Here is a 20,649-nt window from a genome sequence, read left to right as displayed (position 1 = left end):
CAAGGCAGCACAGGTGCTCATCCAGGCTCTTGTCATCTCCCGCCTGGACTACTGCAACTCCCTCCTTGCTGGCGCCCCGGCTTCTGCCATCAGACCTCTGGAGCTGGTTCAGAAAGCTGCTGCTCGTCTGGTGTTCAACCTCCCCAAGTTCTCCCACACCACTCCCCTTCTCCGCTCTCTACACTGGCTCCCTGTAGCTGCAGCATCCAGTTTAAGACTCTGGTGCTGGCCTACAGGGCAGTGGAAGGAACAGCTCCTTCATACCTCCAGGCTATGGTCAAGCCCTACACCCCCGCCCGACCACTTCGCTCTGCGGCCACCAGGCGCCTGGCTGCCCCGTCACTCAGGGGTCCCTGCGCACGATCGACACGGTCACGGCTTTTCTCTGTTCTGGCACCCCGATGGTGGAACGATCTCCCGTCTGATATCAGGACAGCTGAGTCGCTGCCCATCTTTCGCCGCAGGCTGAAAACCCACCTCTTCAGGAAAAACTACCCTGCTCCGTCCTAGTTCCTTACGCACTTATTGTTTCCTCCACCACTGGCACCCTCTATATTTTCATTACCCCCTACCCGAACCAGGGTTTGAATCCCATTCCTGCTTTTCTTACCTCTTTTATTTCTTCCCCTACCTGAACCAGGGTTTGCATCCCCACCCCGCTGTGACTGGTGGGCAGTTGGTGAGAGGCTGAGGTACCTGACTTATCGCACTTACTCTAGCACTAGTTTTGCTCTTAGCTGTTTGGTATTGGAAGGAAATGCACTTATGATTTCTTGTGACCTGAAGTTCTTTTGCCTACCGATGTTGAACGCACTTATTGTAAGTCACTTTGGTTAAAAGCGTCTGCAAAATGACCGTAATGTAATGTAATGTAATGTAATGTAATATTATTATTTGTTAGCTAGGCACCTTGTGAAATAATGCATCAAGACAGAAACCAAGGCCAAGCTGGCTCTTATCTGTTAATAGCAAATGACAAAGTTAATGACAAAGAAAAAAAAATATAGGCTATACAGAGGGTTGTGTGAATAACGTATCCTCCAAAAAAGACACCCATAATAAAGGGATGTAAGCCTACACCCAAATGCAAAACAACCGAAATCAAACTAAGTCTGGCTGTGAAGGATGATGAGCAGAAAAAACCCAAAGCGACATTTCATAATCTTTGTTTTCCTATGTGTTTGTTTCTTGTGTGGAAGGAATAACTTCCCCAAACATCCTTTGGTTGCCAAGCAACTGTGCTAAGCTAACTTGTTGCTAAGTAGTTGCTAGCTGCAGTTAGTATTTTCCTCAAATTTGACCCTGAAGAGGGGGGGAAAAAAACCTCAGACATCATTTAACAATAAATATAGGCTATAATTAATGTAATTGTTATTACTGCAATGTTTTCCAAATAACGCCTTTTGTTTAGCAATTTTCTCAAACTAAATTACTCCTACATATGTCTCTGTAGCCGAGCGTTCTGGGTTCGCTTGTATTGTGTAATTATGACACAATGAACTGGACAGGAGACGAGAGAGCGTGTCCAGCAATGCAACTGCTGCTTCCTCTTTATTCCTCTCCACCGAGAGAGAGACACCTGCCTCAACACGATAACCTCCCCCTGGCCCCTACAGGAACCCAGAGGGACACACACCTCCTTTTCACACAAACACAAAACAGTCTGATACATCTCTATTACATAAGCAACTAGTTCGACCTAAGAAATGCTTTAAACTCTGGCTTTATAAATTACGGAAGCCCAGAGCGGACGTGGTACGTCTAAACTTTTTTTCTTATGGTTTTACCCCCCTTTCATTGAAAACTGGATAAAGTAGCCTATGAATCAAACATGGAAAGTGGATAGATCAACGCATCAGATTTTACTTCTGTCGAGGTCTAACACAGGCTGAAATTGCAATTTGTTTGTCTTGTAGAAGATAACTTTCATAACTTTCAAAATGAAGACTTGATTATCACAAATTGAGTAAAGCTCAACTGTGATAAAAACTTCTGAAAAGGCAGAGGTGTGAATTCACAATGTAAACTCACTTTACATCACACGCACACACATACGTTCCCCAAGAAAAACCTGTTCTACGTGGAGACTTGGGTTACACTCTATCCTTCACACCAACATGTTGTGGGAATTAACAGGAAACAACTGTGATTTGGTTTTAAAAAAAAATCTATTTCCTATCAATAGGAATCGCAAATTCTTGACCAGCTATATAAGGAAATTACTGCTGTTACTAATGATCTTTTCAATGTCTCTGTTCTGCTCCAGTTAGCCAAGAAACTAGGAGAAAACGGAAACCACAAACCAAATCTCTAACACCGAAGAGGCTGTGGGAGATTCAGCCATCCATGTTATCAACATCTCACCTTATCTTGAAACTATTATAAGTTGAAACAACCTGCTCAAGTCATACATGTCACATAGTTTGTAATGTTTTTGGGAACCGAGACAAAATGACACAATTGTTGTTTGGATCACATGGCAATTATATATACCTATATTTATATATACTTGTATATATATATATATATATATATATATATATATATACACACCCATACACTCATATATACACCCTTATATCTACATATTCCTACACTTTTACATAGTTCCTACTCATATACACTCATATATATACTTTATATATACTAAATTCTATTATACAACCTACACTGTTTTAAATAATAAAAAATAACCTGATATCCTCTGTTTCCTGATTCTTTTTTGCAATAAATCTACTATATCCAATTTCATTTTCATCCTACTAAGATTTCTAATTAAATTATTTCTCTGAGCCTGATAATTCCTACAATATAAAATAACATGTTCAATTGTCTCATCTTCCCCACACTCACATTTCCCTGACTGATGTTTTCCTAGCATATATAGGTTTTTATTCAATCCATTATGTCCTATTCTAAGTCTTGTTATAATTGTCTCTTCTCTCCTACTTCTTTCTGATCTTCTCATTTTCCCCATTTTCCTTTGTATTTTATACAACCAACGTCCTTTTCTTTCTTCCTCCCATAACTTTTGCCATCTCTCTTCCATTATTTGTTTTACAATACCCTTTACCTCTTTTACACTCAGTCTTACATTAATATCAATCAATACTCTTTTCACACTCTGTTTAGCCATTCTATCTGCCATTTCATTTCCCTCAACTCCATAATGCGCTGGTACCCATATAAAATTTACTATAAGCCCCATCATATTAATTCTATAAAGAGTTTGTTCTATTTCAATTAATGTATCTGGTCTACTATCTGACTTACTATTTTGAATACTAAATAATGAAGAACTAGAATCTGAACATATAACTGATTTTAATGGTTTAACCACTTCTATCCATTGAACTGCTAAAAGTACCGCAATCATTTCTCCAGTATATACTGATACTCCATAACTTACCCTTTTCCCGACTTTAACATTAAATTGCGGTACAATAAGACCTATCCCTATCCTATCATCTAAATTTTTGGATGCATCAGTATATATATGTACATAATTATAGTATTGATTTATATGTTCCTGTACAATATATCTATTCATACTAAAATTATATCTATTCTTCTTTTCTAATAATGATAAATCTAGTTTTGCTTCAGGCATTATCCATGGTGGAACTGTATGTAATGGAACCGTTTGACTTATATCTATTTTATCTAAATATTTTCCCCTAATTTTAGCGTTTACTATTGTTCCATAACTTTTAATTTTTTCTTTTTCCCAACCTGTTTCTAATACTTTTACAGTTGGATGATCTTTTTTCTGTCCTTGTAATTTTGACCAGTAGTTTAAAGATAACTGTTCCCTTCTCATTTTTAGAGGCATTTCACCCATTTCCACCTGTAATGCTGCTATAGGAGATGTTTTAAAGGCACCTGTACATATTCTTAAAGCCTGATATTGAATAGAATTGAACTTTTGTAGATTTGTATCTACAGCTGAATTATACACAATGCACCCATAATCCAACACTGACCTAATTAAATCTGTATAAATAGCTTTCAATGACCTTCTATCAGCCCCCCACTCAGTACCAACTAAACATCTCATTATATTCAAAACCTTCCTACATTTATCTATTATTTTCTTAATGTGTACACCCCAAGTCATTCTTTCATCCAACCATAACCCAAGAAATTTAAATTGCTTAACTCTTTCCAATTCCTGACCATATATTTTCAACTTAATTTCTCCATCAACTCTTTTCCTTGTAAAAAAACATTATTTTAGTTTTTTCCACTGAAAACCTAAATCCCCATTTATGACCAATTTTCCACCATTGAAATTGCTTCCTGTAGCTTCTTTACAATACATTTTAAATTCCTTCCTCTTTTCCACATTGCTCCATCATCAGCAAAAAGTGAACAACCCATTCCACCTTCTGTTTCCTTAAACATATCATTGACTATCACAGAAAATAATAATGGACTTACTATGCTTCCTTGTGGTGTCCCATTTTCTATATTAAAATTTTCAGAATATTCCTTCCCTATTCTCACTTGTATTTTTCTTCCTTCTAAAAATGTTTTAATCCATTTAAACATGCAACCATTTATACCCATTCTTCTAATTTTAACTAATAACCCTTCCCTCCACATCATATCATACGCTCTTTCAATATAAAAAAATACTGCTACAACACTCTCTTTATTTACTTGAGCCTTCCTAATTTCATGCTCTAGACATATTACTGGATCCATTGTACTCCTCCCTTTTCTAAATCCACTTTGAAACTTTGATATAAGTCCTTTACTTTCTATATAATATAGCAATCTTTCATTTATCATTCTCTCCATTATTTTACATATATTGGATGTCTATAATTTTCTGGTTTTGATTCATCTTTCCCTGGCTTTCTAATTGGTATAATCACAGCTTCTTTCCAACTTTTTGGTAATTCTCCCTCCTCCCAAATTCGATTATACAATTCCAATAATTTTTTTTTAGAAAATTCACTTAAATTACTTACCATTACATAACAAATCTGATCTTTCCCTGGTGCTGATAATTTATATTTATTAAGTGCCCTATTTAATTCCATTATTGTAAATGACATATTCAATACATCATTCGATTCTACCATTTTTTCCAATAGCTCCTTATTTTCCAGAATTGTTTTTTCTCGCCCTTTTTTCCCTTCTACACTGATATTTTCAGAACTATGAATTTTAACAAACACTTTTGCTAACATCTCTGCATTATCTTTATCTGTCACTCCTGCTATTTCTCCATTATTTAATACTGGATATCCATTCACTCTTTTAATTCCTTTCATTCTTTTAATCATTGTCTATACCTTAGATATTTCTGTCTCCCTTCCTACTGAGTTACAAAAACTCCTCCAATAATCTCTTTTTGCATTTTTAACAGTTCTTCTTACCATCGCCTGTAATTTTTTTTTTTTTAATACTTTAAACGCTTTATTTCGTTTCTTAATAGCTGCAGTACATTCTATTGTCCACCATGGTACCAACTTCCTTTCCTTTTTCCCGCCTTTTATCCTTATAGTTTGATGAGCCGCTTCTACTATAGCATTACATATATAAAGATTCAAATCCTCAATACTACTATTTAAATCCACTTTTCGTATTTTTAATTCACTATTATTCCTAAAAATTTTCCAATCTGCAGATCTAAAACACCATTTTTCCATCTCATTTACATAATATTTCTCTATATGCATTTTAACTTCTATCATAATAGGGTAGTGATCACTTCCTATAGTTGTTTTATTAAGTACTTTCCATAAACTATTACCTGCTAAAGAATTTGAAACTATTGTTAAAGCAATGGCTGACTCTGTATTATCTCTAAAATTAATTCTTGTTCCACTCTCATCATTTAATACTACCAAATTTTTAACATCAATTATTTCTTCAATTACTTCCCCATTATGATCATTATGACTGCCCCATAATGAGTTATGCCCATTAAAGTCCCCACACCAAATCACTTTACCCTCTAAATACTTCCCAAATTCCTCCATTAACTCTAAAGATAGTTTTTTACATGGATTATGAAAATGTATTATTTTAATGTTCCCATTTATTGTCCAAATTTCAGTAATAATATATTCTAATTCTTTTCCTTTAGCTATTACTCTAAATTGAACTCCCTTTTTTTTATAAATATTGTACATCCTCCTCCAGACTCTACCTCTCTATCTCTTCTAACACTTTCATATCCTTTAATAACAAAATCTAAACTAGGTTTAAGCCAAGTTTCCTGAATACATATAATATCCAAATCTTTTTAAAATTCTTTAATAAACCCTTTAAACTCCTGTCCATTTGCAATTAAACTCCTGGCATTCCACTGCAGGATGATCATTATGTTCTCTCTTCCTGTCCTCCTGTCTTCCCTTCTCCCCCCAACTTTTTATTTATGTGCTCCCAAGATATGTCCTTTATCCCAAAGAATTTCTCTGCTCCTTTCACTATTATTTTGATTTTTTCTGTTTTATATTTTACTTGCTCTGTACAGTTAATGACATATGCAATGAACAACATAATCTTCTCAGCTGTCACCACTGTATCTGTTCTCATCTGTCTTTGTTCTAATGTTGTATCTATTTGAGTTTTCCCTGACACATCTCTTGGCTTCTTCATTCTCTTTGCAGCTTCTGCATAGCTTATATTTTGAGTGACTTTAACTTGTTCTATTTCCACTGCTTTTCTTTAACTTCGCATCCTCCATAAGTCACCCTATGTTGCCCTCCACAGTTACAACAAATATCCTTTTCATTTTTACACTCTTCATATCCATGCTCCCCTCCACACTTTGGACATCTTTGTTTCCCCTTGCATGCTGCTGCTATATGTCCATATCTCTGACATTTATAACACCTAAGAGGAGGAGAATTGTATGGCCTAACAGGAAAGACCACACATCCAACTCTTATCCTTTCCGGAAGAACTTCTCCTTGAAATTCCAACATCACTGAAAGGCTTTCCACTCTTTCCTTCCACTGTTCTCATTAATCTTTTAATATTGCCTACCTCACTTCCACTAATACCACGTCTGAACTTTTCTAGATCTTCTTCCACCGGTATTCCATGAATTACTCCTCTAGCTATTTTAGCTTCTCCCAAAATCTTTGTCTCATTCACCATTTTTTTGCAAATGTTCTGAATATTCAATACTTTGTTTTTCTGCTCTTCACTCCCAACTATAATCAAAAGATTCCCATCTCTCAGAATCTTAGCCAGAATCAACTCTCCAAACTTCTTTTTTAGTTCCCTCGATAAAACTAATGGACTTAGTTGATTACCCTCATCTTCTTTCCTGAATTTTATAATTATTTTGGTTTCCTCCCTGACAACCTTCTTACACACCATATTATTTTCGTCTGAGCTATTTCCTTCTAGACTACGCTTACTACTTTGCGTTCCCCTCATATTATCTTCCTTTGTCCTTCTTTCTTTTCCTGACCTACCACTACCACATACTTGATTCCAATCTCCAATCTCCATTATCCATTTCATCATCTCCCTCATCTTCACCCTGAGACGCCATATCAATCCAGTCACAAACCAGTTTATGCCAACCGCCCCAACGCCACGTCACTCCAAACCTCCAACTCCTCCGAACTACGATTCTCAATTCCACTCCACGTCACGTCTGTCGACACCGCTTTGCTAACTCTCGCCCTTTGTTGGTCATCAGTGCCTTCTGTTTAAATCCTCCCTGGTATCCTGGGTTCAGTCATTCCCCTGTTAGTTTGGCTCATTTTGAGTGTACTGCTTGTTTAATTTCTGCGTTTGTCTGCAAGTTTTGACAGTTTTTTGCCCATCATCCTGCTTGACGCCTGTCTAGTTCTCCATTTGGGTTCTCAATTTTCACTATATCCTTTAACACTGTTTTTATCTAATAAGTTACAAATTCTTGTCTTTGTTTGTTTTTGCTATGTACTGTCTTGGCTTTTGTCTGTAAGCATAATCTCTTTATGCTCACATGGGGGCTTGTGTTACTTTTAAATGTGCTCAATTAAATAAATATCCATTTGAAAACTGTGGACAGCTTTTTTGGTATTTTAGGTGAATTGATTCTTAATCTTCAAAAACTGATGGAAAATCACTGCCCTCAGTGTTTACTTGAACTTAGGAATAAATAAAAACATTCACAGCATGACCAGTGACACTCAAACATTTTGTTTCCTGTTTATCAAGTACGACGTTGACTTTCATTTCTATTAACTAAGAAATACTCTGGTATCTGGTCATACCACCTGGTTACAAAGATGTGGGAAGCTCTAACTAACACAACACAATCACCACAGTCGGCCCTTATTACAGCCTGTGTTTGGAGCTCAGTCACAGTGCATCTGAAGGAACTCCCCTCAACCAATAGGCACAAGGCATGCATGACTCACTTCCTGGTGCTTACTCCCTTATTTGGCAGGGAGAGGTTGTCCTTACTTGACGAGGGTGGAAAATGGTGGAAAGGAAAGCCAGAGAGCTGCAGTAGACGGAGGGAAACCAACAGTTTTATCTCTGGTGAGTAAACATTGTTTGCCTCTGTGGTTTATAATCTTGGATCTGAAGGATGTTTAATCAGTGTGTGAAAACTGGGTGAGCTCAAACTGATAGGAACATGAGAGGAGGGCTCATGTATGGGCGGCAGGGAATCAGGAAATGAAAGGAATAAGCTTGATAACTACCAGCAACACATCCTGAGTTTAATGTAAAAATGCCTAAGGAAGCAGCTGCCAGGGCCTGTTTCAGATGCTTAACATGATACATTGAAGATGACAACACATAACATTTTGTGTGTTTCCAGTCTGACTTGTAATGATACAAAATAAGACACACCTACTCTTGTTCCCGAGTTATTTTTCCAGCCGGACAACATTGTGAGGGATGATTAATGCCACCACTGTGAGAGAGATGCACTACAGTTTGATTTAGTCTCAGAAATTAATATATGATTGCTTTGTACATCATAAAGACAAAAATATTACTTGTTTGGATTGCTCAGTAATAAAAAAAAAAACTGGTTGATTAGTCAGTAGGACGTCTACAAAGGATTAAAGGCCAACTCTTTTTAAGGAAGAACATTTTTGAAGCCAAAATGTCAACATTATGTTGGGAATGTCTTTTGGCTGTTGGAAACAAACAAACGTGAAACTAAATCAACGTGTGCCTTTCCTCCAATTCAATATTTTATCGACCTTATTAATTGATTAAATGAAAAAAATATACAACATGTTTATCAAAGAGTTGTTGCTTGCATCCCTTTCTGTTGAAGGCCCGTGTGTCTGTAGATAAGATCTGCCTTGATAGCAAATTGTTAAGCTTGATATCGATGATGAAGGAATATTTGAGGCTTCCTGCTTGAACAATGAAGGTACCGAGCAGAGGATGGATTCAGCTGTAGTGTATATTTTAAATTTTAAATTGTCTCTACAGCCTCCAGGCTAACTTCGTGTGCATCTCAACATAATAGAGGAAAAGCAGCAGTGATGGCTGATGTGGCACAAATGAAGAAAACAGCAGCCAAAGTGTTGTGCTGCGTGGAGAAGGTGTCCTCCTTCGCCTCTTCCATCGACCCTATTTTCGGTGTTGTCTCCTCCCTGGTCGGTGTGGCTCGCAAGGGTCTGGTGGAGGAGGAGGGGCACCCTTTGGATGAGGACTTCCAGGGAATCCGCACTAAACTGGAAAGCATCTCCGAAAAAAACCAACAATGCCTGAAGAGAATCCGCATTGACGAGGTGAACGAAACTTTTGGCAAGTATGAGGAGTACATCAAGCACCAGTACAAAGCCTTCAACGACATGGTGGCACAGGTGAAGAAAGATCCAGGCAAATCCCAGCACTACATGGAGAAATTTGAGAAGATTTATGAGAGAGACAAGTCTGACATGAGCCTGGATGTGTACTATCGCGGTGTGATGGGTACAAACGCGCTGTTCGGAAGACCTCTGCTCAAGGTGTACCTGGAAAACTGCGATGGCGATCGTGAAATCATGGAGCATCGCTGCTCTCACATCGCACACCTGTTCCACATGGGCCTCATCGCCCTTATGGGCTACACAGCTGTTACAGAGGATGACGAAGACGAGGTGCGGGAGAAGTGGGCCAAGAGGGTGGGAGACATCCAGGACAAGATGCAGGAGGTGCTCAGTCAATGCAAAGACAAATCATCCTGAACATGGACCAGCAAAGAGAGGACATGCTCTGGGTTTGAAGCTAACAACCCAGAGTAGAGTCTGTAATTTCAGCTGTGGACAAAAGGAAAAAGACCAACTATGTAATCATCAAATATAAATATAAAACCAAAGCAATGTTACGTGTGTGCACTTGAGCTGCAGCTATTATTCATATTGTTGCGATTTAGTTATTGTTTTGACTTTGTATGATATTTTCAAAGTGACCACTATTGCTTACTGATGTCACACATCAATAAATGCTGAAGTTTTATAGAATCTCTTCAATAAAACAAATAAATTATTAGGCGGTTAAGTTGTATATTTGTGAATTTTGTTTTACCAACACACATCTGCAACACAGTGAAACTTTTAGGATTCATCATGTCTTAACAAAAAGTTGATGTGCAAGATCTGTAACATATGAAGATAAAGTAGTTGAGCTCACTAACACTGTTACTTATCAGCTAAGAAATTAATTTCTGGAGCTTTTGTGGCTCATACTCTTGAAAGCATTTAACATAGTAACATTTGGCGCATTTGGGCAAGGATCTTAGCTCAACTTGTACCAATTCTTAAGATCCACACAGCACATAAAAAGTCTCTCTTCTACAAAAATGGTTCATCTGGTTAAAAATAGCTCATGATTTGGTAGCCACAGCTTCATGTGACAAAATAATCATTCAAGTAACTTAAAGCAAACTTCTGTGGAGTAAAGGCCATACTTACATGAACAGGCAGAATGTTTCGAATGCTTTCTCACACAGTCCATTGTTGTGGCCTTGGACATACATTAGTCAATAATTTGATTCTGCTCATGTACATGTAAATTTAAATCACAGTTTAGCTGAAACAGTAGCTTGACTAAGCTGTGCATGTAACTGTGCTGACCTAGAAACACACTGGGTACTAATTCACTTGCCAAGAGGGGATCATAGATTATGGTTTTTAGTATATTAAAGTAAGAGGTGGTGAGAGTTAGTGCTGCTGGAAGTTTAAGGTGCAAACAGTGCAATCTAACCTCCAACTTGTGGTAATAATATTTCCAAAATAGCTGAACAAAGCAAAATCGCTAAAAGAAGAAGGAGCTGTTATGCTGGGAACCACTTTTAAAAAAGCTGCTATTGCCTGATCCTAACTTTGCTTAAAATTAACATAACAGAGAGTATCCAATGGAATAGTGTTATAATGAAAGAGATTGATTAGCGCTGAAATCTCAATTGTAATATGTAAAAGAATCATTGTGAATCACAGAATAATCTGGGAAGTCATCTGAACACCAATTAGAATGGGGCAGGTGCTTCGAAAGTAAATCTTTAGTAGGTGATTGGATGATGCATCTGTCTATCAAATGCATTAGTGAACTTCAAGCTTTGGGCCTTAAACAGATAGCAAGGAGCCAGGCAAGAGGGACTATTTTGAGATCCTGATCTTGTAAATTTCACAAGAATCCAGCTGGCTGTGAAGGATGATGAGCAGAAAAAACCCAAAGCGACGTTTCATAATCTTTGTTTTCCTCTGTGTTTGTTTCTTGTGTGGAAGGAATAACTTCCCCAAACATCCTTTGGTTGCCAAGCAACTGTGCTAAGCTAACTTGTTGCTAAGTAGTTGCTAGCTGCAGTTAGTATTTTCCTCAAATTTTACCCTGAAGAGGGGGGAAAAAAACCTCAGACATCATTTAACAATAAATATAGGCTATAATTGATGTAATTGTTATTACTGCAATGTTTTCCAAATAACGCCTTTTGTTTAGCAATTTTCCCAAACTAAATTACTCCTACATATGTCTCTGTAGCCGAGCGTTCTGGGTTCGCTTGTATTGTGTAATTATGACACAATGAACGGGACAGGAGACGAGAGAGCGTGTCCAGCAATGCAACTGCTGCTTCCTCTTTATTCCTCTCCACCGAGAGAGAGACACCTGCCTCAACACGATAACCTCCCCCTGGCCCCTACAGGAACCCAGAGGGACACACACCTCCTTTTCACACAAACACAAAACAGTCTGTTACATCTCTATTACATAAGCAACTAGTTCGACCTAAGAAATGCTTTAAACTCTGGCTTTATAAATTACGGAAGCCCAGAGCGGACGTGGTACGTCTAAACTTTTTTTCTTATGGTTTTACCCCCCTTTAATTGAAAATTGAATAAAGTAGCCTATGAATCAAACATGGAAAGTGGATAGATCGTTGATAGATCACGCATCAGATTTGACTTCTGTCGAGGTCTAACACAGGCTGAAATTGCAATTCGTTTGTCTTGTAGAGATAACTTTCATATCAGCCTGCATCATCTAAGAGGAGACGGGGGACCAGGCCGTCTCCATGGTTACCGAATGATGCACGAGAGCTGCCATTATCGTTTTCTCGAGATAACGAGTTATTTATCTCGTTATCACGAGACATTATCGTTTTCGAGAAAACAATAACGACATGATTGGTGTGTGTTAAACCTGACTCTAAATGCTTCTTCTTCAAATGCTTGTCACACCAGCGGGATTTGCTTTTTGCATTTTCACAAGCAGAATGGTTACACAAACTTCCATATTTGATTCATAGGCTACTTTATTCAGTTTTCAATGAAAGGGGGGTAAAAATGGGTACACACCAATGCCAGAAATACATATAAACACATATAAACAGCTCGGACTGGGGAGAAAAGGTGGCCTCGAAAACCATCGGTAAATTAACTCGTCTCGAGAAAACGATCATTGTTAAGAAAACCATTAAAAAAAAAGTTTACACGTACCACGTCCGCTCTGGGCTTCCGTAATAAATTCTACTTGATCCACTGATTTGACCGCTACAGTAGGACAGTATTTTTAGCTGCCGCACCGAGTCCACCTCACCACCAGAGTCCTCTGTTGTCCTACCGGAGCCGCTGCATTCAAACGTAACGTGATTCCTCTGTTTGTCTCTGCAGCCCTGCCCCGTCTTAAAGGCCTCCAACCACCTAACCTAAAAACAAAAAACTGCTGTGGAAGCTAACCTGGCGCAGCATTTTGACTTCGGCTTGTTTATTGAACAATAGCAAAGGCTGTCGGAGAGCCGAGGGAAGTTGTGTTTGGTCCGTTTGCGGAAGGCTCGCATCGCATTCGGTAAGTTTCAGCTGCTCATCGAGCGGAAAAAGCAGGGATGTGGTTGAGTGTAGCATCCCGGCTACAGCTGCTTATTCAGTCAAAAAGTTGACTTTTTATTGTGTTGACAAAGAAAATTTTTCAGCGGGTTATAGATTGGGCGTAACAGCATGTGTGGTAGAGCACAGAGGACTTAAAACTTGACATAAGAACAGTTTTAAGTTGACAGACTCTAGTTTCCGGGGCGTGACCTTCCTTTGAACTCAAGTTGGTTAGTTGAGTGTTACTAAAAATTATTACGGTGTAGCGCATAAAATCTGATAAATGTATTATTATTAACTATTTACACGGTGTGGTAAAAGCTATTCAAAGCATCATGATATGAAATAGCACAGGTGGGTTTTATGTGTGTTTTACTTAAGTTTCACTGCTGTTTTTATAGGTAAATTGCCCATTCTTACCCAGTTTCTTTACTGCTCATCCGACCCACGTTTGTGATGTAGTATATATTCTCTCAGACATTCAAAGCACCCTGTTCGAGTAAGATTAAGGCAACAATACACACTTACTTTCTAAATGATTAGCCACTGATATCCCCATTATAAATGCATATATTTGTGTGATATGAGTTTGATCAGGATGTGAAACTGAGCAGCTCCTGCTTTATCCAGTTATCTGCCTCTCCACCAAGGTTCATGAAATGCAGCTCATTAGTTTTTTGTGCAATTTTTGTGCCAACTGACAGACTACGATCAAATGAGCTGAGCAGCAAGTCTTAACATTTGAGAAGCTTAAAAAACTAGAAACGTGACTTAAACAACCAACCGGTGAGCAGAATAGTCGCAAAATCAATCGGTCGATGAATGAATCCCTTATTCTATAGTTTAAGCATGGAATTATTTTTCTCCACAGTCATGATGTGACTTGTCCTTTCAGGCATGCCTCTCCACAGCATTTGGCCCCCGTGTTGGATGTTTGGTTGTGTCTGAAGAGAAGTGGGCGCGATGGGTAACGAGGACAGCCTTGAAGATGTCTTTGTTGCCGTCATTCGTCCAAAAAATCAAGTCAGCCTGAGCTCCAAGGAATACAGAGCTAAAGCCTATGAGGTATGCTGAGAATCCACTACAGCCCAACCCACATGCAGTCTTCAATAAAAAGTCAAAATCGTACTAAACAAAATGAGAATGCCGACATCTAAACAGATCAACCATACAATCTAGACTGTGTAACTCACTGTTAGTTTCCTTGTTTTCTCTGCTGCCCGCAAAGATCCTGTTGAAGGAGGTGCCTTTGGAGGGGAAAGAGAAGAAAAGAAAGAAAGTCCTTCTGACGACAAAGATCAAAGCAGGAGACAAATCCAAATCCATATTGGACTATGTCGATGAAATTATGAGACCCATCTCCAACAACCAAGGCTTCAGTGGTGAGGTGTTTTTATTTATTTATTTTTGCACAAACACAAAGACTTTCATGACCTCATCAGACTACTTTATCTGGATTGTTTTGGTTTGCAGGAAAACGTGTGGTGCATATGAAGAAATTTGCTCTTGATGGTGACAATGAAGGGAAGGAGGTCTCTCTTTTTGTTGTGCCAGTCAATGTTAAAGGTGGGCACAAAATGTCTTTTACCAAACGGGCTTCCTAAGATTAAATTTTGGCTGTACATGCGGTAGATTAATGACTCCCTTTAAACAGACAACAACAAGCCCATCCACCACCCTGGGAGCCCCAGTTTTTACTGCTTTCAGGACATCATGCGGGTATGCAGTGAAACCAGCACTCACTTCTGCCCCATCACAGCCAAGATGCTCCTGGCCTTAGACAAGTGAGGATATTCCTGTGAACGTGGTCCTCTCTTTCTCAGTAAACGATACTAAACTAAGGATTTGGGTAGATCGGGTTTCAGCTTTGTCTCCTTCCCCTCCTCAGATGGTTAGCAGAGCAGCACACTGTGCCTCACGCCATCCCCGCCCTGTTCAGGCCAGCACCTGTAGAGCGGGTGAAAACCAACGTGAGCAACCCAGCCTACAGCAGCGAGGGCAAGCAAAGCGACGAGGGTCTGCACATGGGCTACACTGCTCTAGAGATCAAGAGCAAGATGATGTCCCTGGAGAAGGCAGACATGTGCGTCCTCAATCCATTGTATGGCTCCGATCTGCAGTATACCAACCGGGTAAGAGAGCTTTTTCATGTTGGTTTGAAAGATGAAAAGTTGGATGCATTTATGTAAAAGAAGACACAAAGTGCCCATCGTATTTCCTATGACTCCTAAATTGCCTCCCTTTTGTTTGTCTGCAGGTGGATAAAGTTATAATCAACCCATACTTTGGGCTTGGAGCACCAGACTATTCCAAGATCCAGATCCCTAAGAGGGAGAAATGGCAACACGGGCCAAACTGTGTGACAGAAGACAAGTGAGGGCTTTTTCTTGCATGAGCAGCACTGTCGTCTGACATCAATTTCTGCCGATTTTCTCTTCTTTTGGGGCCTCCTGGATAATTGGACTCGTGTTTTTTTTCCACAGAGAGCATCAGTGGGTGGACGACTTTCCCCTCCATCGCAGTGCCTGTGAAGGAGACACAGACCTGCTCTCTAAGCTTCTCGACAGCGGTTTCTCGGTCAAGCAGCTGGACAGTGACCACTGGGCTCCCATACACTATGCCTGCTGGTGAGTCTGATGTTCATCTCTCGGCCTGCTCTTACTTTCTGAGACTTTGCCATTTCTCGCTTATAATGAATAATGGATAAGTTTGATATTTATGTGGTTCATTCCAGGCATGGTAAAGTGGAAGCAACAAAGCTGTTGCTTGAGAAAGGAAACTGTAATCCAAACCTGCTAAACGGCCAGCTCAGCTCGCCTCTGCACTTTGCAGCCAGAGGAGGCCACGCAGATATAGTGCAGCTCCTGCTGCAGCATCCTGGGATCGACCGGGTATGAAACATGACTGTGAATTTGTCCTTATACTATGTTTTTCTCCTTTTGGTATTTGCGCAGCTTGACTGATGATTTATATTGGCATAAATATAATTCTCTCACAAGATATCGATCAAATGTTGCGACAGCTACTTTTTCCTTCTGGTAGATAAAAGGCTAAATATGGTCCACGTTTGATTTATTTGTTTAAATCAGCTTGAATTTAATCTAAATTTGTTCTCTTGTTATAAAGTGATATGATATTGGGTGTTCATGACACCAAACTCCACTAATACTTTGGTGTATGTCTTACTGACTTCACGTTGAAAGGCTGGATGTCACGGTTCATGTATCAGCACCCAGCATGCTGTTAAAGTGCTAGTTAATAACTAGCTAATTCTGGCATCTGCTCCTCCCACAACAGCACATTGAGGATCAGCAGACGAGATCACCTCTCCAGGTGTGTGAGGAAAACAAACAGAACGAATGGGAGGATTCCATGAAACTTCTGCAGCAAGCCAGCAGCAAACCAGTGAGTCACGTACATTTGTGTTACTTAAGCTGGAAACCAGACTGTGATGAAAATGGTTTGTTTTTAGAGAATATACAAGTTTTATAGCAACATATTTCATCATGGGTCATATAAAACCAGTCACAGTTGTGATGCAGATCTTCTAATGTATTTTTAAAGTGTAATATAAATGTAATGAGGGCTTTAACAGGACAATTTGTATGATCAAGTTGAGCTCAAAAGGGAATAAAGACGCTAAAGGTTAATGTTAAGCAACGTGACGTTGTTGGTCACTAGATGGTGTTGTTTCCTCAAGTATATCAGTATCAGTAAAGTGACTTTAATTCTCTTCTGTGTGTGACTCGTGTTTGTGTGTTCCACAGTATGAAAAGGTGCGTATTTACCGCATGGATGGTTCCTATCGTTCTGTGGAGCTAAAACATGGCAACAACACGACAGTGCAGCAGATAATGGAGGGCATGCGACTTTCTCAGGAAACCCAGCAGTACTTCACCATCTGGATCTGCTCAGAGAACCTCCGTGAGTAGACCCGCTAAACTCTTCATGTGCCTTTTCAGCTGCTTTGTCAACTTCTCGGGACACACATTTTATCCAAGTCTTTTTCAAAAAATATTTGATTTGATATAAACTTAATATTTTTCCCATATTATATGTATATTTAGCATATTTCTTTAGTTTTTGTTTTTGTTGCAATGCAGTATAAGGATTAGTGTGCGTTTTGTGTGTGTCAGACCTGCAGTTGAAGCCGTACCACAAACCCCTGCAGCACCTTCGGATCTGGACAGAAATCGTGACGGACTTGACAGTGCTCGATCCCCAAAGAGAGACACCTCAGCTCTTCCTCCGCAGGGACGTCCGACTGCCTCTTGACATTGAGAAAAAGGTACTTCACGTTTAAAAATATTTTTTTTCACAGCCTTTGTGTTGGAAACGTCCAAATTGCACGGCTTGCCTGAAAACATCTCCACTCTGCGACTCACTGCTTTGCCGCAGGTGGAGGATCCGCTGGCCATCCTCATCCTGTTCGACGAGGCCCGTCACTGCCTCCTGAAGGGTTTCTTTCCTGCTCCGGACAGCAAACTGATCACACTTGCCAGCCTCCTCCTGCAGATCATCTATGGCAACTATGAGAGCAAGAAGCACAAGCAAGGCTTCCTCAAGTGAGACTGTTTTTGCATTTAAATCATGCACATTGAATGAACAACAGACAATAAACATAATGACGTTTTTAATTGAATGCTATTTTTGCATTTAGTCAAATGAGAAAATTAATATCTGTTTGGTTTTTTTGTATTTCACCAGTGAGGAAAACCTAAAATCAATTGTACCAATATTAAAGGTGAAAAGCAAGGCATACCATTGGACCAACAGGATTCTCCATGAATACAAAGTACGCTCATGTCTTTCTGTTTTTATTTCAATCCTTTAAATAACATCTGATTACTCCCTGAGTTGACTCGAAGCCTGACTGCCCCCCCAATAACAGGCCCTGAGCACCAGCGAAGGAGTGAGCAAAGAGATGCACCACCTACAGAGGCTCTTCTTGCAGAACTGCTGGGACATCCCCACCTATGGAGCGGCTTTCTTCACGGGTCAGGTTTACACCAAAGCCAGTGCGAGCAACCACAAAGTCATCCGTGTTTATGTCGGGGTCAACACGAAGGGTCTGCATCTCATGAACATGGAGACTAAGGTATCTTCTGCACTCCAGATTTTTTCTGTTTGCCATGTAAATGTAAAAGCTGCTGCTTATTTCTCCGAACAATTACTCGTTAGCACATGAGAATACTGGTAAAGGTTTCAATTTGTAAAGTTGTTTTGTGTCTTATATGAACACAAGGTGCTTCTCATCAGCCTGGAGTATGGCACGTTCATGTGGCAGCTCGGACACGCTGACCAGTACTTCCAGATACACAGCGGTGACAACAAAATGAACTTTATTGTGCACACAAAACAGGTAACGGCTCCATATTCAAGTGGGTTCAAATTTAAAATATTGTATTTTGGGATTTTTGTTGAAAGCAGAAGGATGAAATCCAAAAGGAATTCCAGCTGAAGTTTCAATTGCTACATGTTGAAAATAAATATTAGCAAACTGATCTCTTTTTTTCATTATTTCCTTCCAGGCTGGCCTTATTGTGAAGCTTTTAATGAAACTCAGTGGACACATGACTCCAAATGATAAAGCTGTTACAGATAAATATGCCTATGGCTGAAAACTGTCAAACCACATCTGTGAAAGACCCGGGTGTAGGTTCCTCATGCTGACCATCATCTGATTGTTGAAATTCTTGATGGAGAGTCGGTCTCTCCACGACTGCCTCATTTTTGTATAACAAGCTAGCGATATCTGACACAACTAAACCATGTGTATTTCGATGAGTCCTACATTTTGATTCAATGTAAATATGTTTCTTATTTAATGTTTGTTTTAATAAACCGATTGATGTATGCGCAACATGTCGGTAAAGTTTCAACCTCATGTAATATACGAATAATTGTTATTTTAGCGTGGCTCATTTTGTGGATTATATGGCTGAAGTGTTTTACTGAGGGATTAATTGCTTTGTCTGTAAAGGAATTACTGAACGCACTGATACTGCATACACAGCTCTGCACTATCGATTCAACGTCAATTGATTAAAAATGATATCACCTCTATAATTGCATTATTCCTCAGTTATTTAATATTTCCTCCTTAAACACTATTGAAAGCCTAGATTGAAAATCAGTGATTCAAAGCAGCCAAAGCAAGTGCACTGACACACAAGGTGAAAAATTCAAGGACACAGATTCCCAATTAAGCAAACTGTGAAAAACGTGGTTATAAAGTGACTCAATAAAAGCAGGACTTATATAGATAAGTAGAGGCTGTGTCTATCTGCATGTCTGTGTAATGGCTGAATAAGGAAAATAATCACCAATCCTATAGTAATATTTTAACAAAAGTGGAAAAGAACACAAGTTTGTTGACCAGCAAAAGCACAACTGCAGCAGTGATCGGGAGATGTTGAAGAAAGCATACTGCTGATGATCAGAGCTGGACATCAGCTTTATGTGACACAAGAGACACTGCACCGAAGGTGAACAACCATGACCAAAATAATCAAGGTTACACAATTTGATTGGTAACTTGACAGACTTAACCACATGCACAGTCAGTCTCTGAAAAACAGTAAGCGCTTCAGACTTTTCACAAGGGCTATCGATGGATATCTGATATCTGTGGACAGATTCTGCTAAAATAAACAACCTCAATTCCACCTCAGGCCAAACAGTTTCAACACGGTACGAAAGCTAAAAAAAAAAGAAAAAAGACATAAGTAGCCAAGAAGACAATCTGAGAGGCTTTCAGTAACATTGCTTCATTACTGTTGCTCTATTTGACGTCACGAGACAGTAGATGCACAGATTTGTACAGTTTGAATAATAAAATAAATGATAAAGTTTAACCACAAAGTACATGCTGTATATTCTACCACAACAATCTAAAACCCACTGCCAAACTATGAAGTTTCAGAAGAAGAAAGTAAAAATATGACCTGGCAAGATATTTTGTCTCAAAAGTCTTGTAATGAATCTGAGCAGAGTGTTAAACAAATGAAAGAGTGTGTAGAGTTCCTACTGTGAGGATTTGACCTGTAAACTGTTTCACATGAGTCAATCCCATGCTGTACAACTTAGAAACCATGAAATTATTAAGATAAATAAATACAATTTTGAATTATTTGACATGTCGTATGTTAGACGGTCACATCTGCTGTATATTCGACATAAGTTTGTTTTTGAGCTTTACAAGACTGTAAGCTAAATTTGTAAAACTCTGGTATATTTCACTATTTTGGGTCATCAGAAATTAAAAGAGCTTTTAGACGTCATAGTTAAATGACTACGTGCTCATTCATATGCAGTTACAAGTTATATAAAAAAAAAAGTTAATGAAAAGTGCTTTAAATCGATTGTGATAGCCCTG

General features: G+C 39.0%; 2 protein-coding genes across 2 annotated transcripts; both read left to right on the top strand.

Moving 5' to 3' along the window:
- Window positions 1–8,412: 8,412 nt before the first annotated feature.
- LOC142367471 (protein rapunzel-like) lies at window positions 8,413–10,467 on the top strand. Its single transcript, XM_075449444.1, has 2 exons — window positions 8,413–8,502; window positions 9,415–10,467. The coding sequence occupies exon 2, from the start codon at window positions 9,468–9,470 to the stop codon at window positions 10,152–10,154; it is 687 nt and encodes a 228-aa protein (XP_075305559.1). The 5' UTR covers window positions 8,413–8,502; window positions 9,415–9,467; the 3' UTR covers window positions 10,155–10,467.
- A 2,535-nt stretch (window positions 10,468–13,002) lies between these two features.
- krit1 (KRIT1 ankyrin repeat containing) lies at window positions 13,003–19,346 on the top strand. Its single transcript, XM_075449986.1, has 17 exons — window positions 13,003–13,251; window positions 14,167–14,336; window positions 14,500–14,653; window positions 14,745–14,837; window positions 14,926–15,055; window positions 15,160–15,403; window positions 15,529–15,644; window positions 15,755–15,898; window positions 16,006–16,162; window positions 16,569–16,676; window positions 17,039–17,195; window positions 17,408–17,559; window positions 17,670–17,836; window positions 17,979–18,066; window positions 18,163–18,369; window positions 18,517–18,633; window positions 18,803–19,346. The coding sequence occupies exons 2-17, from the start codon at window positions 14,235–14,237 to the stop codon at window positions 18,890–18,892; spliced, it is 2,226 nt and encodes a 741-aa protein (XP_075306101.1). The 5' UTR covers window positions 13,003–13,251; window positions 14,167–14,234; the 3' UTR covers window positions 18,893–19,346.
- Window positions 19,347–20,649: the final 1,303 nt, after the last annotated feature.

The sequence above is a fragment of the Odontesthes bonariensis genome, chromosome 18 (genome assembly GCF_027942865.1).
Source record: "Odontesthes bonariensis isolate fOdoBon6 chromosome 18, fOdoBon6.hap1, whole genome shotgun sequence".
Lineage (NCBI taxonomy): Eukaryota > Metazoa > Chordata > Actinopteri > Atheriniformes > Atherinopsidae > Odontesthes > Odontesthes bonariensis.
The sequence above is the reverse complement of the archived record's forward strand: the minus strand, read 5'-3'. Positions and strand labels throughout refer to the sequence as shown.

Excerpts from the sequence above, each read along its gene's own strand:
- LOC142367471 (XM_075449444.1), top strand. The coding sequence starts at position 9,468 with ATGGCTGATGTGGCACAAATGAAGAAAACAGCAGCCAAAGTGTTGTGC.
- krit1 (XM_075449986.1), top strand. The coding sequence starts at position 14,235 with ATGGGTAACGAGGACAGCCTTGAAGATGTCTTTGTTGCCGTCATTCGT. Across the intron at positions 18,370-18,516 it reads TCATGAACATGGAGACTAAG|GTGCTTCTCATCAGCCTGGA; the intron begins GTATCTTCTGCA and ends TATGAACACAAG. Across the intron at positions 18,634-18,802 it reads TTATTGTGCACACAAAACAG|GCTGGCCTTATTGTGAAGCT; the intron begins GTAACGGCTCCA and ends ATTTCCTTCCAG.